At 36.2% G+C, this 27,978-nt stretch overlaps 1 protein-coding gene across 12 annotated transcripts in view; it reads right to left on the bottom strand.

Moving 5' to 3' along the window:
• Nucleotides 1-20,355, bottom strand: part of LOC133192278 (golgin subfamily B member 1-like) — a 108,215-nt gene extending 87,860 nt beyond the window's left edge. For 3 of the 12 annotated variants that reach the window (XM_061328276.1, XM_061328274.1, XM_061328275.1), the window contains exons 1-5: nt 20,152-20,355; nt 11,610-11,741; nt 10,981-11,058; nt 9,642-9,788; nt 8,604-8,774 (exon numbers count right to left, since the gene is read on the bottom strand). In XM_061328276.1, the coding sequence (XP_061184260.1) occupies nt 8,604-8,774; nt 9,642-9,788; nt 10,981-11,058; nt 11,610-11,741; nt 20,152-20,259 (636 nt within the window). In that variant the 5' untranslated portion in view covers nt 20,260-20,355. The other 9 variants (XM_061328281.1, XM_061328279.1, XM_061328278.1 and 6 more) reach the window with 9 other exon arrangements.
• Between the last annotated feature and the right edge of the window lie 7,623 nt (nt 20,356-27,978).

Here is a 27,978-nt window from a genome sequence, read left to right as displayed (position 1 = left end):
AAGGAAAAGGGAGAGATATTAGTATGATAATTGCTATGTCGCTGAAGTAAGGGAGTGAGTGAACCTTTTAGTACTAACACCATATAATAGTGGTATAAAGTGTGAAACTTATTTTAAAACTGATTATAATTTCTTTTTTTTTATTTAACATGGAAGGTAATGAATAAGTGAGTGTATATACTGACACTTATAAATTGCTTTAAACACAGAACCTAGTAGCTCTTGACAGGTTTGTTAACACGTAAATTAAATTGTATTAAAACAATCAGTAAGACGGACTATATCTGTTGATTAATTATATTCAACAGTTTCCAAATATTTTTAAAGAACAGGGGTTATCTTGTCAGTATCATGTCTGTCTATTCAATACTGATGTAATTTTCTAAAGTTACAAATACATTCTTAAGTACTTACTTAAGTTTCAGAAACTTACAAATTTTAATTAAGTCATAGTACCTATGAATTGTCAATCTGTTTAGTACAAGACAAGAAACAGCAAACAAATGTCCAAAAAAGAATTGAAGACTTTCATAATAATGCAATTTCCTGAACATCTTTTTCCATTCATGTTTTAAAAAAAAATACAAGACTCCAAAATTTGACTCCAAACTCCACTCCATAACTCCACTCCATGCCTCCAGTCCATGAATTACACGGTGCCCAAAAATGCTGTCTGAATGGAAGGTTCATACGACTAACTGTAAACATTCAGCAAGATACACTAAAGGTGAAATAAATGATGACTTACTTGAGTCTTTGGTTGGAAAGACATTGGACTTGGATAATATTGGTGTGACTCAAATAAACTCATTTCAATATAGATATAAAGGAATACTTTCATTGGAGACATTCAGTGAAGATCAATGTTACATACATGAACTAAATGCAATTTGCATAGAAAAAGTCATTCGGCTAGGCATAAAAGAACATAGATTTAGTATTTTTCCTAATGACATGTGTATGTCTGATAATGGTGAAGTTTATTTCACTGATGGTAGTAACAATTCCATCAGTCGTCTGTCACCATCAGGATCTGTCTCTACAGTCATCAGTACAGCTCCACTAAGACCACTAGGAATCTGTCAGTCAGTGGACGGTGGACTACTGGTCACCTTGAGAGACAATGAATCAGATCGTTACAAAGTAGAGTCAGACAGCAGACGTCTGGTGAGACACATCACAGTGACAGGTGATGTCATCCATGAGTATGAGTACCAGGAGGACAGTCATACCAGACTGTTTACATTGCCAGTCATAGTCACACAGAACAGTAACAGTGATATATGTGTTGTGAGCCGTACAAGTGACACAAAAGGTGATCTAATGATTATGTCTGCCTCTGGTCGTGTGAAGTCTGTCTACCATGGACAGAACCTGGTAGAGAAATTTAGACCAATTGATGTGGTGTGTGACTCCCTCTGTAACATCCTTGTAACTGACCTTTACAACAAACAAATCCATCTGCTGAGTCCTGATGGGGAGTTCATAAAGTTCTTACTGACAGACAATGAAGTGAATAGTCCATTCTCACTGTCTCTGTACAAGTCTACACTGTGGGTCAGATACTTTGAAGGATTTGTAAAAGTGTTTCATTACAGAATGTGAATATAGAAGATACCTGACTTGAGAATACACAGTTATCTGAAATTATGTCTTCACAAAAGTTATCAAACAGTAAATCCATACAAGGGCAGTGTACATGTATAAACTGGATATATATTTTTTTCCTTTGCTTGATATCTACCTGCAGTGGATAATTACACTTGTAGAAAATTACAGTACCATACTATTGATACCACTGAAACGTTTAGTTATCAAACTTTATATTCACAACATTAACAGAACTAGAAATCTGACCAGTCAGCAAGGGCCCCGCTGAGGGGTAGAAATATAAGGGTGCAGATTACGGGATGAGAATTTTACTTGATTACAAAAATTTAAAAATATATAAAGAAGAATAAGCAACAACAACTGCTAAATATCCAACAACCTGTAAATAGCATCCTTGTATTTACATAAGGCAGTAAAAACATCATATCTATAATGACTCAATTAAATGTATATTTAAAGAAGAATGAAGCATGTGTTTTCTAAAATGCCAGTCTTCAGTGAATGCAAATATCACCCAGGCTTGACCTTAACTTCAAAATAAACATCAGTTGCAGACAAAGGTGTTAATTAATCTTAAAGTGACAGAAACACAACCCTCTAAAATTTTCTGCGACCAGCAAGATAATTAATCCCAGGGGATTAACTATACTGCTCTCTCAACCTTTTCTTCTAAATTTACAACAAGAACTCTTTCAGCAATGATAGAATGAGGTTATTATCTGATTACCTCTTAAAGTAAATAATATTCTTGAATTTACATAAGGCAGAAAAAAGAAAGAAAAAAGAAAAAAAAGAAAATAATTATAAAAAAAGATATCTTTATCTATATCTTGTTTTTAGAATTCAACAAAATCATAAATAACTCACTGTGTATTTTACCAAAATAAAGTATGAACATTATTTAAATCCACATTCAGAGAATGTAAACATCATTCAGAATTGACCTTAACTTCAAAACAAACTTCATTTGCAGACAGAGGTGTTAATTAATCTCAATGTGACAGATAAAGATAAATGCTTTGGATTTTCTTCAAGAGAAAAGTTAATTAATCCCAAGAGACTCATTGCAGCCTTTCATAGTTTACAATAGGAACATTCTCCGCAGTTATCTCTCTTTGCCGATTCACTCTTATATAAAGTTAAGGAATCTACCCCACCACCCCAGCTCCAAACCAGATGACATAGAGAACCAAACTTAGCATCAAAATATGTCTTACTGTCTATTTAACCAACATACCAAATTTGAACTTAATTGGTCAACCTTAAAAAAAGTTATTAGAAAAAAACAGAAAATTTGTGGACGGAAGAATGACAGACGGACAGACAGACGGACGGACAGACAGACAGACAGAGTGATTACTATAGGGCACCAGCAAATCCTTTGCGGGGCCCTAATTATATTAACTGTGTTTATAATCATTGTTTTAATACAAAACCTCCATTTGTTTATATGTTATGTTTGATTTTGTGAATTAAATACCATAAATATATTAACCTGTGATCACAATTTACAACATTTTCAAAATCAGAGGAATATTTTCCCTATTGTAGGGACATATTCAAATTTTTGATGCAGGTCCATTAATGTAAGTGACGAATCGTATAGTAAATCCTACCTTGAACGAACTTCCATGGACAATGCACTAAGAATGCACACTACCAGACTAGCTTCATGGCCAAGTTTAAGGTTGGAGCGGATTCATTCCTTAGCACCCATAGGCTTAATGCCTTACTTATACAGTGTATATAACAATTGTGGAGACAAGCTCCATTATCTGTTTACATGTTTTCATGCCCCTGTAATTGAAGATATATTCCTTGTCACAAGACCATCCCTTGGATACCAACAATTTTGACTCTTTGACCTTAACCTTGGAGTTTGACCTACTTTTGGAAAACTTAAACCTTGGTCATAACTTTTGAACAGTTGGTGCTAGGGCTTTCATATCTCACAAGCTGCCATATGGAGGCATCAGTGTTTCACAAACACATCTTGTTATTCAAGCAATACACAGTATATGTACTATCTGTTTTATTGTACTTCACCTAAAATCTGAACATGTCACCCAATTCAGTATCAAAATAAAAATGGGAAGTCAATTCAAAGAATACATTCAAGTTTACTCTACAGTGAGTTTTTATGGCTAATTTTATATCAAGTGTGAGAATGCCTATATCTGAATTTTACACACAAAGAGGATGATAGTTAATTCTATGATGGTTGTGGAAAGAATATATGACGTATCACATTCAGTGGTCAGCAATTAGGGAAACAGAACAATTTACTCACAATGATTAAACTAAGGAAACTAAACATGTACCTGATTTTCACTTTCTTCCATTGCAACAGTTCACATTTCTAGACATCAAACAATATTCTATTTCTGTGAAACTCGGTCTACAAATGTCCACACATGCTTGACACAAGGGAAGTAACAAATTAACAGAGCAGTGCTATAGTACATAACATACTTCCTTAAAACAAGGAATAATTTCTGGGATTATGAATTGATTGAGTAACAGTTTAAAATTATAGATATATTGTGTTAAAATGATCAAGGGATTAAATTTCCCACACATAATTTCTCTTCAAGAGCCAAAAAACTTCTTTAAGTAGTGAGCTGGTATTCCAATGCACGGTCATTTATTGTAAAAAAAAAAAAATTTACTGTACCAGGTACATATTTCCAGTACAGGTTTCCATTCTTAAAACTGTGTTATTGTTGTTTTTTTGGTTTTGTTTTGTTGTTTGTTTTTTTTTATCAGGATCAAATACTCATCCATTCAAATCAAACAGTGATTCAAGAGGAGGAATTTAAATACATGTTAACAAACTTTGAGCAGGCAATTAACACATTCTGATAAATATTCTGTTTTACTAAATTTGATATTTTATCCATTGTAAAATATTCTCACCTGTACACTGAGTTTGAGAGCTGTCAAAGCACTCTCCAGGTCAGCACACCTCTGTTTGAGTGTCTTACCTGTACATTGAGTTTGAGAGCTGTCAAAGCTTTCTCCTGGTCAGCACACCTCTGTTTGAGTGTCTTACCTGTACACTGAGTTTGAGAGCTGTCAAAGCTTTCTCTTGGTCAGCACACTTCTGTTTGAGTGTCTTACCTGTACACTGAGTTTGAGAGCTGTCAAAGCACTCTCCTGGTCAGCAAACCTCTGTTTGATTGTCTTACCTGTACACTGAGTTTGAGAGCTGTCAAAGCTTTCTCCTGGTCAGCACACTTCTGTTTGAGTGTCTTACCTGTACACTGAGTTTGAGAGCTGTCAAAGCACTCTCCTGGTCAGCACACCTCTGTTTGAGTGTCTTACCTGTACATTGAGTTTGAGAGCTGTCAAAGCTTTCTCCTGGTCAGCACACCTCTGTTTGAGTGTCTTACCTGTACACTGAGTTTGAGAGCTGTCAAAGCTTTCTCCTGGTCAGCACACCTCTGTTTGAGTGTCTTACCTGTACATTGAGTTTGAGAGCTGTCAAAGCTTTCTCCTGGTCAGCACACCTCTGTTTGAGTGTCTTACCTGTACACTGAGTTTGAGAGCTGTCAAAGCACTCTCCTGGTCAGCACACCTCTGTTTGATTGTCTTACCTGTACACTGAGTTTGAGAGCTGTCAAAGCACTTACCTGGTCAGCACACCTCTGTTTGAGTTTCTTACCTGTACACTGAGTTTGAGAGCTGTCAAAGCACTTACCTGGTCAGCACACCTCTGTTTGAGTTTCTTACCTGTACACTGAGTTTGAGAGCTGTCAAAGCTTTCTCTTGGTCAGCACACCTCTGTTTGAGTGTCTTACCTGTACACTGAGTTTGAGAGCTGTCAAAGCTTTCTCTTGGTCAGCACACCTCTGTTTGAGTGTCTTACCTGTACACTGAGTTTGAGAGCTGTCAAAGCTTTCTCCTGGTCAGCACACCTCTGTTTGAGTGTCTTACCTGTACATTGAGTTTGAGAGCTGTCAAAGCTTTCTCCTGGTCAGCACACCTCTGTTTGAGTGTCTTACCTGTACACTGAGTTTGAGAGCTGTCAAAGCTTTTTCCTGGTCAGCACACCTCTGTTTGAGTGTCTTACCTGTACACTGAGTTTGAGAGCTGTCAAAGCACTCTCCAGGTCAGCACACCTCTGTTTGAGTGTCTTACCTGTACATTGAGTTTGAGAGCTGTCAAAGCTTTCTCTTGGTCAGCACACTTCTGTTTGAGTGTCTTACCTGTACATTGAGTTTGAGAGCTGTCAAAGCTTTCTCCTGGTCAGCACACCTCTGTTTGAGTGTCTTACCTGTACACTGAGTTTGAGAGCTGTCAAAGCTTTCTCTTGGTCAGCACACTTCTGTTTGAGTGTCTTACCTGTACACTGAGTTTGAGAGCTGTCAAAGCACTCTCCTGGTCAGCACACCTCTGTTTGAGTGTCTTACCTGTACACTGAGTTTGAGAGCTGTCAAAGCTTTCTCCTGGTCAGCACACTTCTGTTTGAGTCTCTTACCTGTACACTTAGCTTGAGAGCTGTCAAAGCTTTCTCCTGGTCAGCACACCTTTGTTTGAGTTTCTTACCTGTACACTGAGTCTGAGAGCTGTCAAAGCTTTCTCCTGGTCACCACACCTTTGTTTGAGTTTCTTACCTGTACACTGAGTTTGAGAGCTGTCAAAGCTTTCTCTTGGTCCCCACACCTCTGTTTGAGTCTCTTACCTGTACACTGAGTTTGAGAGCTGTCAAAGCTTTCTCCTGGTCAGCACACCTCTGTCTGAGTGTCTTACCTGTACACTGAGTTTGAGAGCTGTCAAAGCACTCTCCTGGTCAGCACACCTCTGTTTGAGTGTCTTACCTGTACACTGAGTTTGAGAGCTGTCAAAGCACTCTCCTGGTCAGCACACCTCTGTTTGATTGTCTTACCTGTACACTGAGTTTGAGAGCTGTCAAAGCACTTACCTGGTCAGCACACCTCTGTTTGAGTTTCTTACCTGTACACTGAGTTTGAGAGCTGTCAAAGCTTTCTCTTGGTCAGCACACCTCTGTTTGAGTGTCTTACCTGTACACTGAGTTTGAGAGCTGTCAAAGCTTTCTCTTGGTCAGCACACCTCTGTTTGAGTGTCTTACCTGTACACTGAGTTTGAGAGCTGTCAAAGCTTTCTCCTGGTCAGCACACCTCTGTTTGAGTGTCTTACCTGTACATTGAGTTTGAGAGCTGTCAAAGCTTTCTCCTGGTCAGCACACCTCTGTTTGAGTGTCTTACCTGTACACTGAGTTTGAGAGCTGTCAAAGCTTTTTCCTGGTCAGCACACCTCTGTTTGAGTGTCTTACCTGTACACTGAGTTTGAGAGCTGTCAAAGCACTCTCCAGGTCAGCACACCTCTGTTTGAGTGTCTTACCTGTACATTGAGTTTGAGAGCTGTCAAAGCTTTCTCTTGGTCAGCACACTTCTGTTTGAGTGTCTTACCTGTACATTGAGTTTGAGAGCTGTCAAAGCTTTCTCCTGGTCAGCACACCTCTGTTTGAGTGTCTTACCTGTACACTGAGTTTGAGAGCTGTCAAAGCTTTCTCTTGGTCAGCACACTTCTGTTTGAGTGTCTTACCTGTACACTGAGTTTGAGAGCTGTCAAAGCACTCTCCTGGTCAGCACACCTCTGTTTGAGTGTCTTACCTGTACACTGAGTTTGAGAGCTGTCAAAGCTTTCTCCTGGTCAGCACACTTCTGTTTGAGTCTCTTACCTGTACACTTAGCTTGAGAGCTGTCAAAGCTTTCTCCTGGTCAGCACACCTTTGTTTGAGTTTCTTACCTGTACACTGAGTCTGAGAGCTGTCAAAGCTTTCTCCTGGTCACCACACCTTTGTTTGAGTTTCTTACCTGTACACTGAGTTTGAGAGCTGTCAAAGCTTTCTCTTGGTCCCCACACCTCTGTTTGAGTCTCTTACCTGTACACTGAGTTTGAGAGCTGTCAAAGCTTTCTCCTGGTCAGCACACCTCTGTCTGAGTGTCTTACCTGTACACTGAGTTTGAGAGCTGTCAAAGCACTCTCCTGGTCAGCACACCTCTGTTTGAGTGTCTTACCTGTACACTGAGTTTGAGAGCTGTCAAAGCACTCTCCTGGTCAGCACACCTCTGTTTGATTGTCTTACCTGTACACTGAGTTTGAGAGCTGTCAAAGCACTTACCTGGTCAGCACACCTCTGTTTGAGTTTCTTACCTGTACACTGAGTTTGAGAGCTGTCAAAGCTTTCTCCTGGTCTGTACACTTCTGTTTGAGTGTCTTACCTGTACACTGAGTTTGAGAGCTGTCAAAGCTTTCTCTTGGTCAGCACACCTCTGTTTGAGTGTCTTACCTGTACACTGAGTTTGAGAGCTGTCAAAGCTTTCTCTTGGTCAGCACACCTCTGTTTGAGTGTCTTACCTGTACACTGAGTTTGAGAGCTGTCAAAGCTTTCTCCTGGTCAGCACACCTCTGTTTGAGTGTCTTACCTGTACATTGAGTTTGAGAGCTGTCAAAGCTTTCTCCTGGTCAGCACACCTCTGTTTGAGTGTCTTACCTGTACACTGAGTTTGAGAGCTGTCAAAGCTTTCTCCTGGTCAGCACACCTCTGTTTGAGTGTCTTACCTGTACACTGAGTTTGAGAGCTGTCAAAGCTTTCTCTTGGTCAGCACACTTCTGTTTGAGTGTCTTACCTGTACACTGAGTTTGAGAGCTGTCAAAGCACTCTCCTGGTCAGCACACCTCTGTTTGAGTGTCTTACCTGTACACTGAGTTTGAGAGCTGTCAAAGCTTTCTCCTGGTCAGCACACTTCTGTTTGAGTCTCTTACCTGTACACTTAGCTTGAGAGCTGTCAAAGCTTTCTCCTGGTCACCACACCTTTGAGTTTCTTACCTGTACACTGAGTCTGAGAGCTGTCAAAGCTTTCTCCTGGTCACCACACCTTTGTTTGAGTTTCTTACCTGTACACTGAGTTTGAGAGCTGTCAAAGCTTTCTCTTGGTCCCCACACCTCTGTTTGAGTCTCTTACCTGTACACTGAGTTTGAGAGCTGTCAAAGCTTTCTCCTGGTCAGCACATTTCTGTTTGAGCTCCAGTAAGTTCTGAGTCTGCAGCTCGAGTGTTCCCTTCTCCAGCTTCTCCTGATTTAACTGCTGAGTCATCTGTTTTATCTTCTTCTTACAATGCTCATATTGGTCCTTCTGTAATGGTTAATATTTAAATGTTTATTAATTAACAGAGTGTGGCAGAAGGAAAGGCTACTAGTAGCAACATGCTTGTTGTGAATTTGTTGTTGGATGGCATAAAATTCACAAGCGAGTTTATTGGTCTGTAGAGAAGACTATAAAGGGTTAGGAATTGGATAAAATATACAGGTTGGTTATAGAATATGTCTAGAACTAGGGGATGAAAGGTCGTTGACTGACCAATGCTAAAAGTGGTGAAATACATCCCCAAAGTGCGCAGAAAATCTTGTGCCGTAAATTGCACTTTATTTACATTACAGGATCTGTAGCATTATGGTCAAAGACTAAAATATAAAACCATAACGCTACAGTTCTGCAGCTAGGTTGTCTGTATCATGTACTTACCAGTTTTTATTGTCCTCTTTGGACTCTGTAGTTGGTCCTTCAGACTTCTAGTTAAGGTTGTCAGCTGTACTTACCAGTTTTTTATTGTCCTGTGTTGTACTCTGTAGTTGGTCCTTCAGATTTCTAGTTAAGGTTGTCAGCCCCATGTGCTGCTTACCAGTTTTTTATTGTCTTCCATTGTACTCTGTAGCTGGTCCTTAAGACTTCTAGTTAAGGTTGTCAGCCCCATGTACGTACCAGTTTTTTATTGTCCTCTGTTGTACTCTGTAGCTGGTCCTTCAGAATTCTAGTTAAGGTTGTCAGCCCCATGTACTTACCAGTTTTTTATTGTCCTCTGTTGTATTCTGTAGTTGGTCCTTCAGACTTCTAGTTAAGGTCATCAGCTCCATGTACTTACCAGTTTTTTATTGTCCTCTGTTGTACTCTGTAGTTGGTCCTTCAGACTTCTAGTTAAGGTCATCAGCTCCATGTACTTACCAGTTTTTTATTGTCCTCTGTTGTACTCTGTAGTTGGTCCTTCAGATTTCTAGTTAAGGTCGTCAGCTCCATATTCTTCTCCAGAAACCTCCTATTTTTCTCATTAAGAGGCTTCAGCCTCTGTTCCAGGGTCTTGATACTCTGGTGCTAGAAAAGGAAATAAATTTCAGTCTTCCATAAACATGATAAAGATTACTTTCTACCTTGCGCCGTAAATAATTTCATAAAGATTTCAATTCTAAAAATCAACAACGTTCATTAATGTTTCTTTTTTTCAGTTTTCAAAAATATGGTTGACCTTAACTAGACCTGACATTGTATGGAACAAATAATGAGTATTTTCTTTAATTCCAACTTTCTACATTTGCAGCTACGTTAATTAGGCTGTCTGAAGGCTTAATATGCATTATTAACATTATCTTTTATTTCGAGGTAGGTTTTTTATTTTATTTTGTAAACTATGTATACATGTACAGCCAATATGCTAAAAGAGTTTTATCAGGTATTACAATAAAGCATATTTGTCATGTAACATGACTTTGTTGATCATGTGACGGACACTTATAATTTTTCCTCAAAGCTGCACAAAAATCGCTTTGGAACAAGTGATAATCAAAATTTTTGTGAAGATTTTGTTTAAGTCAATTATACCTATGCTATTGTATACAGGAAGTGCTGGGGGCAAGTCTAAGTTTTACTTGTAAAGTAAATATTTCACGAGAACTTTAAGTTACCCACACACTAGGGCATTTTGCACTCTTCATCGCAATTTATGCAAAATAGGCTATTATAGACACAATCCCCCAGCAAGGTTCTGTTAGAGGACATAAATCTCTTATTGAATCACAAAAAATATTTTTAATTTATCTTTTTTTATCACTTGTGCCAGTCTAATATATAAACGATTTACAAATTCTAACTCTGTATGGACGTGTAAGGGGGTCATTTCACATTCTACTTTTAGTTATTGTTTGAATACATTGTATATCAGACAAGCGAAAGGCACATTGAAGCTTAAAACAATAATCCAGACATCTTAATTTAACATCAATGTAAATAAGATTCTCCATGTCATAAGGAAGGAATGTAAAAGTTATGACACTTTCCCCTTCATGTCAGCTCAAATTTGCAGTGACTTGATGTCATATCTAGGTAGTTGGGAGAAGTTACTACTGCTGGTACACTAGTACTGTGATATTTTATGGACAGCCTTATCCTAGCTGCATTTTCAAACTTTAAAGCTATTTAACTTTTTGTATATATTCAATTTTCCAATCAATTTCTATTGGTTCTATTAGTCAGACAGTTCTAACAGATGTCCCTAAACTGGTTCCCGTACCTGACTGATGTTCTCCTGTGCCAGACTCTCATTGGACTGTTGTAGTTTTCTGAGCTCCAGTTCCAGTGTACCAATCACCTGGGGAACATGTCAAAACTTATTATTGAGGAAGATAGTTTAATGTATAATATTAAAACCTTAATTTTTATTTTTTTCACATTTAATGAATACTTTGTATGAGATAGTTCTATGTTAATTTATATATATTAATAAAACCACTGTAATGAATATCTAAAATCATGAAAACAAATAATCATGATTTAATCAGATGCCACATCTTGAATAAGAGATAAACATCACAACTTCTTAATGCCTCACAATTAACAGATATACTAATTTATTTTCAGTGTTAAGATCATCTCATCTGAACTTAGAGTAGATAACTGTTTTGATTGCCAAGTGTTAGACTGACTTACAGTTGATAACTGTTTTGTATGGCCATATTAGATTGACTTGCAGTAGATACCTGTTTTGATTGGATAATGTTAGACTGACTTAGATAACTGTTTTGTTTGGCCATAAGCTGCCATTTTAGATTGACTTACAGTAGATAACTGTTTTGATTGGATAATGTTAGACTGACTTACAGTAGATAACTGTTTTGATTGGATAATGTTAGACTGACTTACAGTAGATAACTGTTTTGATTGGCCAGTCCCACTGATTCCCTCCATCCTGTCCCTGCCCTGTTCACGCTCTAACCACCTCAAACCATTGTCTATGTCTGGCACTGCATAGTCTCTGTTTCGAAGTTTCTCAATCTGAAAAAATAAAAATCATGAAACTAAATAGTTTAACTTACTAAACAGAAGCCTGCAAGTATTTTAAGAACCAGTGAGTGAATTTAATCTCTCCTGTACATATCACTCTCATAAAGTATCTCAGTTTTGTAGATAAATTACATTTTCTTCCAAATGTAAGTATCCTAGCTGATTAATAAGTAATTAAACATGTCATCATTTTGAACTGTGTTAATTCACTAGTAAAAAGTACAAACTAGTCTAAATAAAATTTCTGCTAAAAATTAATGTATATCAGCCATAGAAGAATTTGAATTAACAAGAAGTCAAAATAAACATTTCATCAGCAAAATTACTAGTTAATTTATAATCTTGAAGATAACTGGCAATTAAATCTAAAGAATACATTAAATCATGTCACCAATAAATAAATTCAGTGGTTTTTTTTCCCCAATCATGTAGATCTATGTTCAACATGATTCCTTGAAGTTCTTTCTGTAAATTCTGTCTCCCAGTCATTTGTCTGAAATCCATCCGCAACTATAAATTTTGGCATAGCTCCAGCTGAAAGAGCACCTGCTTTCTAGAAATGAGGGGACTTGGGTTTGAATCCTGGTCTGATCCATTGCTTTTTCCTTTGCTGTTACATATGCATCCATATATTCATAACAACACGAAACTTATTACTCTTTGTTCATTTCCTATATGAGGAGAGTTGTGTTATTTAAATATTATAGAACTACTATTTATAAATAAATGGAATGTTTCTATGGAGGGCCATTTATGGTTTTTCATGTCACCTTTGAACGTGTTGAACCTTAAATAAAGCACCTGAAAGATGTTCCATTCTATTTTACAACAGTATACTACCTCATTCTGCCAATGAATACTTTGCTCTGATTTCAGTATAATTTGTTGTGAGTTGTAGTGTATTCATAGCATGTATAAAGTGGTTTTATGAATCTGGAAATGAAATGACTGGGGAAAGGGTCCAGGAAATAAATTCCTCTGGTTTTCTGTATGTTCACCATTCTGTTACACTTGTTGCTTTGATCTACAACTGGAAAGGAGAAAGATGCAATGGACCAGACCAGATATCAAACCTGGGTCCCCTGAATCTCCAGTCAGCTATCTGTCCACCACGATTGAACCCATTTGACTGCCACATACCAATCCCCTTGAAAGTACTGTGAGGGTTACATCAGGGTTGTGTCTTCCAGGATGAAGAAATTTAATTACGAAAGAATCTGACCAGGTTGAATGTGATGAAGACACAATAATTGACAGAGTAGTTCATCTGCTTTGTGAGCAGATGGTCTATTGGTTAATGAATCACCAGTAAGATCTCTGTATTTTAGCCCTTAAATTTCAACAAGTCGATCATGTTTAGATTAATCCAACATACTCTGTAACCAGTGACAAATGTTCTTATTTGTATGTATTGTATGAATTCATCAAGAACATGAATTGAAGCAGGAGTTCTAGAGTATAATGAATTTTCAATGTATGGGCAACTTACTTTAAGCCTAATCCTGGGGCCTAAACCCTGAACCAAGTGAACATAAATTTTCAAAATTCTGATAGAGGTTTAACTGCTTATGTCTTATGATAAGGATGATGTTTCCTTGCTTGATAATTATCATGATTATGAGTAAAGAGAGTATTTTTGTAAATGATAATAAATGTTCTGTAAGTAATTAAATTTCTTTTCGTTTTCATAATATCTATAAATGTTAAGCGTAATGTTTTTGCGCACTTATTTCTGTGTGCTTAGGTCAAGGGTATTTAAATCCGGTCTTAGGGCGTTTTGGTCATTCGAGTTAGTACTCAGCTATAAATAGCAACAATACCATGAATATTGATATCGAACACGAAGAAAGAGCACGTGAAAAAGAACCGCCTGGGGAGGATTCTAGTCAATCTACGGAGAGTAATATTACTATAGAAGAAGCTTTAAGTCTTTTTTCATCAAGACTGAAGTCAGTTTTAAGAGATGAAAGGGCCATTTTTAGACACAAATTAGAGGAACAGGTATCCAATATTAGACGTGAATTGGTTCTCAAGAAACCGGACAGTAAAAGCACTGTACACTTCAAATACTCAGGTTGTATAAACCAGTTTGACTTTAACTCCGAAAGAATAGACGAATTACAACTGGAAGACAATTATTTTAAGTTTGGTAGGATTGAAGAGGCTCATGAAATTGTGAAACAAGCAAAAGAAAAGTTATCGAAACGAAACACTCATATTAAAATAGCCGACAAATATGGATGGGACACGCTTGAAGAATATCTGGGGGATGATTTTGTTAATGGTCCTGACGAATTGGCAAAACTACGAAAAGCAGAATCCCGCACCATCAAATGAAGGAAGGAAGCTAAGGATAAGAAGCCTTAAGATAGAAACAGCAACTCAGGCATGTGGAATGATCTTTTTGTGTTGACAATTCACATGCTTCTTCAGGTACATTGGAATACAAAAAAGTAAGCTAAAAATTTTCTAGATTTGTTAGAGAAACTTGAAAATAATTTGTGTGTGTGTGTGTGTCTACAGGAATATTAGCTAAAGTTACAGTGAAAAAATATCTTTTTTAGCAAGCTTGGGTGCAGTGTGCAGATTTACGACAAGGCATATGTATTTGTCTACATGTTCAAAAAATAAATCGTGGTACACATTTTTTTTCAGCTGTCCAATGAAACAATTGCTAAGATCAATTTTCTGGGAAATTAATTTATGTGTTTATCTTTTAAGAAAATTTTTAAAGAGTACTAGTATGTATTGACTCTAAGGGTGCAACGATAAACCGTTTGACGGTATATCGCGGTATATTTTTCCACGGTTCAATTCACGATACGCTAAACTGATATCGCGGTTCGGTTCAATCGGTCCAGAATTATCCGAATCGTCCGTTTTGTTTCCTTTTTTTACAATTTCAAAATGGCTTCCGCGCTAAACGTGAGGTAGCCGATAACGCATTAACGGAAGTTAAACTCATCTCCAGCATCTTACAGACCTCAGATTTAACACGGAGAAGGACTTAATGTGATTATAAGTTTTAGATGTTAAGACAAATGATAAACCCTTTAGATCTAAACGTATTCTTTGGTAATACACGATATTTCATCACGTGTGTATTTCGATGAAAATTCACTTTCTTGTTGACTAAAACGTGTTAACACGAGAAATATGACAACTGGTTTTCTACGTAAATAAAATGAATAAAAGAATGGATGTCTTCCTTTTTCATTCCAATTTAAAAGGAAGATTATTAGGAAAGGTCCCCGTAGTTCCCTGTAAGTGTTCATCACTGGTTTAGAAAATTGTCAAAACTCAACGATCTACCTACAATCCAATTCAAGTTAACAAAATTTTATTTTATTTATTATAAAAAAAATATGAACATTTTATAAAACCCTGTCAAGTTTAAAAAAAATATGACACAAACTTGAAAGACTTTTTAACCTTGTCATGTATCGTGATACGTATCGTATCGTGAACTGAATACCATGATACGTATCGTATCGTGAGGTTAGTGTATCGTTGCACCCCTAATTGACTCATTTACACTGATGCAAGCGATCACGCAGGTACTGGTTGTTGTTTAGCAAATTCTTGGTAAGATTTTTCATACACTGTGGACCGTGAGTGAGAGGAGGAATTCAGGAGGAGTTCAACTTGGAGAGAACTCAAGGTATAGAATTGATATTAGACTAATTTAAGGTAGAAGTTAGAGGTAAGTGCATGGATGTAAATGCGGATAATTAAAATGCGGCAAATATCATGCTATAATAGCTTTCGTCATTGTCAAGATATGTTTTTTTTATGTACAGAATAACATTTGATGTACATACTACATATGTATATTGGTTACCACGAAATGAAAATATAATTGCTGATTATTTCAATAAATTGTATGATCCAGATAATTGGGCCATTAATAAAAGAATTGTTTTTTTTAATAAAATGGGGTCCATTAATTTACTCGCGATTTGTTTGCCAATTACTACATGTACTATCATATGCATAAGGTAAAGAAGTTTTATTCAAAATTTGCAGATAATTGAAATTCAGGTGCTTGTGAATTTTCTTTCGACTGGAGTGTAGACAATAACTTGATTGTTTTCCAGGTAATTTTTTTTCTAAAGTTGATCTGCATTTATTTTCACGTAAAGGAAAAGGTGTTCTGGTTGCGCCTAAATATCATCCCTTTTTTGGTCCAGTGTTGTAAATTGTTAAAGTTTTGTAAAGGATGATGTCGAGTTTGAATATCCGTTCAGATTTTTTGTCAAGAGGTCACAGAGGAACAGAGTTTTTAATGAAGGAAGGTTTCATTACACTAATCAGAATATTTGAATTGACTAATACGTAATAATCAGTGTTTCAATGAATGCTATGTTGAATTTGTACTATGTTTCACTCGCGAGTGCTTCGTAATATGTACTAATATAAACTGCATTGAACTATGTTTCACTCGACTATGTGAGTTCTTTGTTATACGTACCATTTTGCTGAATAATTATGTTATATATTTATTTTTTCACGTATTATCTCTATATATTTACATTTCCAAATATTTTCCCTTAATATTCTTTGCAAATTAGAAGACTGTTCATTTTCTTATGAACTACCATGGATGAGCATGAATATCCCCATTGTTACGTCATAATACCGCACTTGACGTCAAAAGTATAGTGCAAACTATTTTGCTTTAAAAAATGACAGTTGAATGGTGTAATTAATAGCAACTCATCAGAAAAATAATGTAAATATAAGAAATGAATTTATTTTTTGAAAATTCATGAGGTACATGAACTACAACGCTTCACGCCGGCATATTTATCATAAAGCGCTAACGCGCTTCATGAAATATGCCGGCGTGATGCGTCGTAGTTCATGTCCTCATGAACCTTCAAAAATTAAATCATTTCTTAAATATACGTGGATTATGTTTATTATTTAGCATCGTTATTATGCTATATTGTACTGTATTGTTTGTTTTTTGTAGAGGATGATCAGTTCCACCACTTTTCAATATAATGAGCTAGAAGGAAAAAAGGATAATCAGAATTATCCTGCTTATAATTAGTAAACGAAGTTGGAAACATGTACAGCGGAAAATACTAATAAACAATAAGTGTCTTTATTTTAGAAAAAAAAAATCAGAATAATGTCTCGGTTATCACTTTTCAGCCTTACCTGCTGATGTTTGCACAATGGTGAAATACATTTCATTTTTGGTTCAATATAATGTTTAAGTCTCTAAATTTGGTTATTGATATTTAATTTATATTTTAGCTTTGTTGTTTTGAGCTGGGTACATGACTCATATCTGTAAGTTAATAGGTTCTTCATTTGTTGTTATGGATTAGAAAAGAAATGTTTTATTTGCGGATGAACAGAGTGAAGTAGAAAATAACCAACATCTTGGTTCACAGACTATTCTGGGACCTAAATCCTGAACCCAGAGGACAGGAATTTCAAATTTGTGGCAGAATTAGTCCATGTAGCTGGTCATAATGTCATTTAACATGCTACTGTACTTCCAGGAGTGCAGCAGATTTTTAAAGATGACAAAATTTTTGTTAGGTTGGCCCCCTCAGGGCTCTTCATGCCCCATGGGAGGGGGGAAGGTGATGGAATGAAATTGGTTTAGTTATTTCAGAAAGGAAACTGGAATAGTTCAAGTTTTTAATAACAATGCACAGGCACATTTATACATGTATACATGTATACACTTTAATTCATAAGATTTTCCTACTCAGACATGTCAGAATAGCTTCCACTTTCTAACCAACTTAACAAAAATACAAAGTTAATAAATCTGTCAAAATCTTTAAAATAACACAGTATCTACTGATACAAGCATATATATGCCAATATCTTAACTATTTACATCTACAGACAAAGCTGGAATGTAGCCGTAAGTCAAGAGGTTTGTTTTGGCAAAGTGATCAACCCAAACGAACTTTGTACAACCCACACTCCAATGAACAAACCAGCCATTAAAACAGGGTATTAGTGCCAAAAATTCTATTAATTTCTCCTCATAGATTTGAGAAAGATTATTTATCAAAATAGCTTGAATATTTCAAAAGTATAATTTCATCTTTTAACCTAAAAGTTTTAAGTCTTATTATTATTTGATAGATAACAGTTTCATGAAGTTATTTATCTGCATGTTTAATCAGTGTATTCCACTGGGAAAATTTATAAATCAACAATATTGTCTCACAAGTGCTTAAATAGCAAACTGCAGTAGTTTGTACCTATAGTTTTGTCAAATTACCAGGTACTGAGAGCTTGATAAAAGATGGTGATCATTTGAACAAATTTTCAGTATAACAATACTAGTACATTAAATTCTTACTATCTAATTCACCTACACATGGTACATGTATGCTAAATGCTGATTCACAAATATTGGTAAGTTCCTCATGGTGGGAAATAAAATATATATATAATAAATGTCAAAGATAACAGCTTGATAAAAATAAATGTGTTGCATCATTAGGTGCATCATGCTGTGTTCTGATTCAGACAGAAAACATGCTGCATCATAAGAAGCTCTCAGCATATTCAGCAAACAACTCTATTGTCACCATAGGTCCTTTAATTCAAGGTACCTTACATGGAAGGGACATAATCTCAATCTTTCATTCCGAGTGACCTTGATCTTTTAATTATGACCTTCAGTCAAGATTGTGATACACATTGGATATTCAGCAACAACATACTCAAGTTTGTATCCATTCTAAACAATGGTAAAAAACTTAAGATTTATGGCCAGAACATGATTTTGTAACAGACAAACAACCACATTAAGACCCTAGTTGGGAGTACAGTAAAAGATGCTTATAGAAAACAAAAGTTTATAATGAACTGACACTTACAGCAAAGAGATTTTCATTCCCCCTGACTTCAAAATATATTGTGAACTTAACAGATACTGTGAAATCACTTACATGTATTTTCGTTGTTGTTTAATGTTCATTGTTTTCCAGGTATGGGGAGACCCAGAATTCATGTCCACCATGAAATGTAAAATGTCATGTACATATCTACTCAACAACTCCTCAACCACGAAAAATCAAAACCCCACGAACCTATAGTTTTTCCCCAAACCAAGAAAATGTGACCCGACGAAAATATGTGATTTTACAGTATAATCATGATAATGAAGTTTGCTTATAATGAGGCAAAATTGTCCATCCCTGGCACTTTGTGTTTTACTGTACCTTGATAAAAAATTAGTCTAGAAGTTTCAAATTCTCTGCCTCTGTGTCTAAGTTCATCCTTATCTACTATCATGTTTGCTAATGATTTCATCTTATTTAATCACCACAACAATTGGCATGATGTGTGTATTTCATTTTAAAATAAAACATCATGATGATAATAATGATTTATTACTATGTTGATTCCAATTTTTTCCCTTGATTATTTTTTTGTCTTCAAGATAACACTCAAGTAAAACTAATCTGGATTCCACTGACTCCATAGAAATTGGCCAGATTAGGCCATCCTTAAAAAAAAAGTTTGTTTGGAATTGCTGCCTGGGAGGTTTCAGACCCAGGAGGGAGGGAGGGAAATTATTTTTTTTTTTTTCAAAATTAAAGTTAAATTAAAAATCAATGATAAAAATCTCAATAAGCAGTGAACCCAATATTTTCTGCCTTTTTGTAAAGGGTATCTCCCATCAACCAGGACCCCAGTTTTGCTTAGATCCTACACTTATTAAGTGATTGGGTGGCACATGTGGTAACAGGCCAAGAATTGATTGAATGAAAAAAAAAATCTTATTTTTGGTCAATAAAATTTTTCCAGGAGGGGTCATTTCAATGAGGTGGGAGGCAACTCCAAACAAACCTTAGACAAGCCTTAGACAAATTACTGAAATGGACTTAAAGTTTACATCACATTAGGCAAGATTTCAGAATGCACAAAACAGGATTAGACAAGTTTCATTATAGAGTACTTTCAATGCCATGGCATCGGACTTTTTATTCTGAACTCCTCTTATGAGTAAAAAAATAAACCTTTTACTGGCCATTCAGGATCCATATATAGCAACAAACAAAAAATTTGTCTGGTCAATTTGATTTCAAAATCTTAATGATCAGAAAGGACCACATCTTTCTTAAGTTGATTCAACTTAGAACCTTCTACGGACGCAGTGAAAACTTCATATGTAGATTCAGAATATGATTGATATAAAAGCTGTCATCTTCATAACAACAGAGTATAATTAAATAGGTAATAATTAATAACATACTAATTACTGTGCAAAGTACATACATGATATGCAAGTAAACAAATAAATATATTTCAAACTAAGTATTCATTTTTTTTTTGGGGGGGGGGGATTAATAAGAAACAAATCAGTCATAACTAAACCATACCCTAAAAAATAATTGACAAAAATATTACTTACAATTTTAATGAGGTGTCCTAGCGTTGAATACACAGGGAGGTGACAAGGATTCCGTGGTGGAGAGATTAATTGATTATCTGTATAATTAACAGAATGACACGATTCCATTTTAATTCATTAATTAACCTGAGCAGTTAATTAATTAACCTTGGCAGAGGAAGGAGACAGGTCTACACTACAACAGTTCTCGGATGTTACTGAGGAGGGATTCTATGTTTGCTGGAGTTTGAGGGAGGTTTGGGGGGATGCCAGAAAATTAATGTACATCTCTGAAGTAATGAAGGGGGGAGAAGTAGGGGGTCCTGGATGTCTACATCAGGGGTAATTACACCTGATTTTTAATTATTAGGCAACAAACATCACATGCCGAGATGGAATGCTTTTAGAAATTAATAATTTAAAATTGAAAGTGTCTTCTTTAAGCTTTAAAAATTTTATCATAAGCCACGTCATGTATCGTGTTGGTTAATTATGAAACAACTTGAAAGTTACAAATGATTACAGTTTCTTAATCAATAAATTAATTTACATCATGTACATGTACTAGTAATTCAAAATAAAAATATTAAATTACATTTTTCATTAATCTCTTTCAAAATTTAAAATTTCTTTTCCTTTATTTATTTCTAACAGTGATATTGAATAATGAAATTAATTTGCTTCTTCAAAATATTTACATACAAAATAAAATTACAGGCTCTATCTTGTATGATCAATCATGTCCGACTCAATGGAGAAAAAAGTTAGTGAATCCAGACATCCAATGTAAACATCCCAGTATGTGTAGTTTGTTAATGCTACCAATGTTTTGGTTGGTAATACATGTAATATGTCAACCCATAAGTCTGACACAGTACACAATCACACCAAAGTCACCTGTAAGTAGGAAAATAAAAGGTGTGTTTGTCTTATTGGTAACGTTACACAAGTCATTTCTGACTGAACAATTTGTCTGGTATATATATAGTGAATTATTATTCATTTTCAAGGATTATTTGAGCTACATTTTATAGTCTAAATTGAAATAAACTGTACAGTTATATTATTTGAGAATATACATTTATAAAGTTTAAAATCAAATGTGAGTAGATTTAAAGACACCCCTTCCCTCCCTCACAGTATAGTTCACTGCAGAATGATATACAATGTTCAGATTTGTACAACAGCTGGGCAATAGAAGCAATGTACTATAGAAGTGCTTAATTGTTTGTATGTGGTGGGGAGGGGGAGGGGCTACTTAATAATCCCCCTACTCTGAAAAACATCAACAAATCTCTCTTTTCTCCTCTGCTTAAAAATGGTGGTGATGGGGGGGGGGGGGGGGTATGAGGACTCTTCACCTCTTACCCTGGATCTTCATAAACCCCACCCTCTTTCCAAAGTTTAATAAAATTGTTCCCTTTTCGGAACACTTGAATCTCTTCAAAAATCATGTGGGATTCTTGATAAACTTCCCTAGCATCCTGCAGAAACATAAATGTAAATCAATTTGTTCCCAACAGTTGCCGATGTCTAATAAAACGTAATCATTGAGAGATTCTGCAGATCAACAAAGAATTCAAAAACGTCAGAGAAAGAACAGTATTGAAAAACCGATCTGGCGGGATTTCAAGAAAACTTCCGAAACTTATTCGTACAAAGCCATTTCCACTTAAAGTCTAACATCAATTGATTCTAGCATAAAACATTAATTCAACATGGAATTTTACAACGAGAGATGCTATTTTTAACTTCTGGCAATCAACATGCCTTTGTCGGTACAACTTTGGAACTGCTCGACACATCTGAGCATTTCCAAGAATCCCGGTGACTGTTTCACACGTGTAAATACACTGCACATTATCACAATAATGGTGTTACGAAGGATATAGGTGTATTAAGTAGAAACAAAAGCACTCACCCATCGCTTGTTGTGTTAACGCATCATCCCGCCACATGGAATTTCTACACATTAGTCACAGCAGCCAAGCTTGTGATAGCGCGAGTTAAAAGCGAGATTAACTCTGATTACCATTAATACGTATTAACTCAGCTAAATGCAGTTCTAAACGCACAAATGTCATTTAACTATATTGATATATCATAATACCAAAATAGATATTACAATAGAACTTGATATATTGGTTACAAATCCACTTTAGGCTGGAGTTATTCCGCTTTGATCGCTGCCTTGTACTTGTATAATATGATGCTGCTAAACCACGAGTTATTTCCCTTGGAGGACAACCCAACCCCCGATTTTTTCCAACTGAACTGTTAAATAGCTGTAAATAAAACGGATTCCTTTGTGTTAAGGCCCCCTTCACATGACACAGGACATCTTCGTCTTTATGTCTGTCAATGATTCAATCCAGGTTCAGGCCCGAGTATGTTGTTCACTAATAAGGGCAAAGGCACTGGGCAGAGCCACATTGAAATCATGTCTGGACCATCTTTCTGGAATCATTGACCTGTTTAGTTACTTGATGTTCTAATACTGATTCATGTCACCAAGGCCAAAGAGAGATGATATGGATACAGATAAGGAAGTCAGGCACGTAGTATTAGGGTGGGGGGGGGGGGGAGGGCTGCAACTCTCACTTTTTTCCAAAAATATTCCTTGAAATGCCCCCCCCCCCCCAACTTTTTGTTGCGGTATAGTTAAATCATAGTGATGTGGTAATGTATTTATAAAATTTGGTTGTGAAAAAAGGCATGCACCCATCCGCTCCCAACCCCACCCCACGAAATAGGATTTTGGAGTTTGGACAATTTACGTGTTTTCTTTTTCTTTCTTTTTTTCAAAGTTTTTTAAACATGAATATTTTTTAAAAAATGTATAATTATACATATAATTATACAATGAATTCATGCAACTCCAAGCATGCGCGGATCTTGAGGTGAAGGGTTCTGGATCCCCCTGAGATTTTCAGAGTTACAAAATTTCTATGTTAAGTAACAAAAAAAAAATACTTTAGAACCCCCTTAAGGAAACACGGACCCCGTGTAAAGTGGTAAGGAAAGTCATGTATTTGAAGAAAATATACTTTACCCAAAATTCCTTTCCCTATCCAGAAAATTTCTTGCCAAGCAAAAAAAAAAAAAAACAAACAAACAAACAAACAAAAACAAAAAAAACCCCGTAAAACCCATTTCCAAAACGTGAAAAACACCTATTTTGTGGTGGTGATGGTGGGGTCCACGTTTTCTTAAGGGGGGGGGGGGGTCCAAAGTCATTTTTTATTTGCTTCAGTATATACATGTACTTCTAGTAACTCCGCAAATTATGGGGGGGGGGGGGGGGTCCGGACCACCACCACCCTGAACCCCCTCTAGATCCGCACATCAGGTGTGGGTAAGTTTATTGTATTTTTTTTTTTATTGGCTTGCCAAACAGTTTCGGAGTTGGTGTTGACCCCTGAAAAAAAATTCCTGGATCCGCGCATGCTACTGATGCTAGGACTTGAATACCTCACTACAACCATCATAAAATTGTGTAAGAAGTGGCTACCTCTTCTGAGGTCTGCTGTTCTCCTAAATCAAAAAAAAGTTTCTCTTCACACTCACATAATTTTAACACTTTTCATAGAATCTTATTAGTCTGTCTCAAGAAGATAAACTACGTGGTTTGATCTAGAAGTAATGTCATAACTGCTATACATCTTTCATAATAAAATGTTATCAAAAAAAGACATACTAATCCCCCTATCTATTTTGATTTTTGCCATAATATATCATTCAGTTATAATATAAAATACTTTTTAAATATTAAGATAAGCAAAATGTCAGGTTTTGTCTGTCGCCGCGAGGCAAGAATGTAACCAAAGTCGTAATGACCTTACTCTCGGCACTCATTTTCAGTTCACCCGCATATATTTTTAATTAAAACATTGCTGTGATGTCATTCCTTTATTATTGCAGCCTAAAAATTTTACCTTTGGCAGTCCGATATTAGTGAGCAGACTGATATTAATTGTAATATCAGACTGTCTCAGCACTGATATCCTTCAAAATTGGACTGTTACTGAACAAAAGAAATAAAAAGTGTGATTATTTAGCTAACATCAAATTAGTAAAATTTCATATATACAATGATGATTTTGAAACAGAATAATGATCATACAGAATTGGAAAATAAAAAATTAAACTTCCAAACCGAATATACTGTAACAGGAAGGAAGAACATACGACGGAACAAACCATGCAAACAAGAGGCCCAGGGGCCACATCGCTCACCCGAGCACTTTGGCTAGGAAAAAGCAGAAATCAGTTCAGTATTGAAAAGTTTAAATATAAAAGTGGTTGGGGGGGATGATTTGAACAAGGTTAAATATGACATATAATGGCTTTGCTGTTTTTAAGATGAAAATTTTTATTGATATATCCTTTATATTCGGATATTATTCCTTTGTATAACTATGATCCCCTATTATGGCCCCTCTATTCTCCTGGGGGGGGGGGATGATTTAAACAAATTTAAAATCTATATGTACATTACCTTTTGGGATGCTTTTATATATTTATGACCAATCATGGCTTTGTTATTCTTAAGAAGAATTTCAAAGATTTTTCATTTGTATTCCTATTTAAAGTAAAACTTTGATCACCCATTGTGGCCCCACCCTACCCCCGGGGGTCATGATTTGAATAAATTTGAATCTACACTACCTTTTTAGATGCTTTTTTTAATTCACCTAAGCCGAAGGCTCAAGTGAGCTTTTCTGATCGAAATTTGTCCATTGTCTGTCGTCGTTGTCGTCCTTTGGCGTCGTTGTTGTCGTTGTAAACTTTTCACAATTTCATCTTCTTCTCCAGAACTACTGTACCAATTTCAACCAAACTTGGCACAGAGTATCCTTGGGTAAAGAGGATTCAAGTTTGTTCAAACGAAGGGCCATGCCCTTTTCAAAAGGGAAATAATTACAAATTAGTGAAAAATTAATGGCAATTTTTAAAAATCTTCTTATCAAGAACCACTAGGCAAAGAAAGATGAAACTGATAAGGAATCATCTTCAGGTAGTGTAGATTCAGATTTCTTAAAATCATGACCCCCGGGGGTAGGGTGGGGCCACAATGGACGATCAAAGTTTTACATAGGAATATATAGGAAAAATCTTTTTAAAAAATCCTTCTTCTCAAGAACCACTGGGTCAGGAAGGATGAAACTCATGTGAAATCATCCTCAGGTAGTGTAGAATCAAGTTTGTTCAAATCTTGACCTCCGGAGGTAGAGTGGGGCCACAATGGACGATCAAAGTTTTACATAGGAATATATAGGAAAAATCTTTAAAAATCTTCTGAAGAAGAACAGCAAAGCCATAATTGTTCTTATTTATATGGAAGCATTCTCATGTGGTTTAGATTTAAGTTTGTTCAAATCATGACCCCGGGGGGTAAGGTGGGGCCACAATGGACGATCAAAGTTTTACATAGGAATACATAGGAAAAATCTTTAAAAATCTTCTTCTGAAGAACAGCAAAGCCATAATCGTTCATATTTATATGGAAGCATCCTCATGTGGTGTTGATTCAAGTTTGTTCAAATCATGACCCCCGGGGGTAGGGTGGGGCCACAATGGAAAATCAAAGTTATACATAGGAATATATAATTTTTTTTAAAATCTTCTTCTGAAGAACAGCAAAGCCATAATTGTTCATATTTATATGGGAGCATCCTCAGGTGGTGTAGATTCAAATTTGTTCAAATCATGAACTCGGGGGGTAAGATGGGGCCACAATGGACAATCAAAGTTTTACATAGAAATATATATAGGAAAAATCTTCTCAAGAACAGCAAAGCCATGATTGGTTATTAACTATTCGGGAGCATCCTAAGGTAGTGTAGATTCATATTTGATAAACATCATGACCTCCCCCCCCCCTCTGGGGATAGCGTGGGGTCACAATTGATGATTAAAGTTATGCATTGGAATACATAAGACTTTTTTTTAAAAAAAAATCTTGTTCTCAAGAAGAGCAAAGCTATGATTGGTCATATTTATATGGACCATCCTCAGATTGTGTAGATTCAGATTCTTTCAAATCATGACACCGGGTGTATTGTGGGACCATAATGAAAGTTTAAACTTGTAGGGAAAAAAGTCACAGTTAGTCAATGAAATATGTACATGTAAGCATCTTTAGTTAGTGTAGATTAAATTTTGTTCAAATCACCCCCCCCCCCTTTTAGAGGTAGGTCGGGACCACTTATGCATTAAAGCTTTTCAATACTGAACTAATTTTTGCTTTTTTCCTAGCTACAGTGCTCAGGTGAGCGATGTGACCCACAGGCCTCTTGTTATCTTTATGACTAATCATGGCTTTGTTGTTCTTGTGAACAATTTTAAAGATTTTTCCTATGTATCCCAATGTAAAACTTTGATCACCCATTGTGGCCCCCACCCTACCCCCGAGGGTCATGATTTGAACAAATTTGAATCTACACTACCTGCGGATGCTTCCATATAAATATGACCGATCACAGCTTTGCTGCTCTCGAAAGGAAGATTTTTAAAGATTTTTTCCTATATTTTCCTACGTAAAACATTGATCACCCATGGTTGGCCCACCCCTACCCCGGGGGTCATGATTTGAACAGACTTGAATCTACACCACCTGAGGATGCTTCTTTATAAATATGACCAATTATGGCTTTGCTATTGAATAGAAGATTTTTAATTGTTTTCCCAACGTATTCCTATGTAAAACGTTGATCACCCATTGTTGCCCCACCCTACCCCAGGGGGTCATGATTTGAACAAATTTGAATCTACACTACCCGAGGATGCTTCCATATAAATATGCCAAATCACAGTTTTGCTGCTCTCGAAAAGATGATTTTTAAAGATTTTTCATATATATTCCTATGTAAAATATTGATCACCCATTGTTGCCCCACCCTACCCGGGGTCATGATTTGAACAAACTTGAATCTAGACTACCTGAGGATGCTTCTATATAAAAATGTCTAAGCATGGCTTTGCTATTCTTGAGAAGAAGATTTTAATGGTTTTCCCAATGTATTCCTATGTTAAACTTTGATCACCCATTGTGGCCCCACCCTTTCCCCGGGGGTCATTATTTGAAATGAACAACCTTGAATCTACACCACCTGAAGATGCTTCCATGTAAATATGACCAATCATGGCTTTGCTGTTCTCGAAAAGAAGGTTTTTAAAGATTTTTCCTAGATATATTACTATGTAAAACGTTGATCACCCATTGTTTCCCAACCCTACCCCAGGGGGTAATGATTTGAACAGACTTGAATCTACACCACCTGAGGATGCTTCCATATAAATATGACCAATCATAGCTTTGCTGCTCTTGAGAAGAAGATTTTTGAAGATAATTCTTATGTATTCCTAGTGACATTTTGATCCCTCATTGTGGCCCCATCCTACCTCCGGAGGTCATGATTTGAACAATTTGAATCTACACTACCTCACAATGATTCCACATAAGTTTTATATTTTCAAGCACATTGGTTCTTGAGAAGAAGATTTTTAAATGATGCCATTAATCATATTTTTTTCACGAAATCATAACTATCTCCCCTTGGAAAAAGACGTGGCCCTCTATTTGATCAAACTTGAATCCCCTTTACCCAAGGATACTTTGTGGCAAGTTTGATTGAAACTGGCCTGGAGTGGTTCTTGAGAAGAAGATGAAAATGTGAAAAGTTTACGACAAAGACGACGACAACGTCGACGACAGACAATAGACAAATTTCCCTCAGAAAAGCAAGTTTAGGGACCTGTTTTCAGCTCACCTGACCCGAAGGCTCAAATGAGCTAAAAATGGGTCCCTAAACTTGTGGTAAACTTAATAAACTTTAAGAAATGTTT

This window comes from Saccostrea echinata, unplaced genomic scaffold (assembly GCF_033153115.1).
Source record: "Saccostrea echinata isolate AGI-Se365-2 ecotype Australia unplaced genomic scaffold, CSIRO_AGI_Sech_v1 ptg000025l, whole genome shotgun sequence".
Classification (NCBI taxonomy): Eukaryota; Metazoa; Mollusca; class Bivalvia; order Ostreida; family Ostreidae; genus Saccostrea; species Saccostrea echinata.
This window is presented reverse-complemented; position numbering and strand designations above follow the sequence as displayed.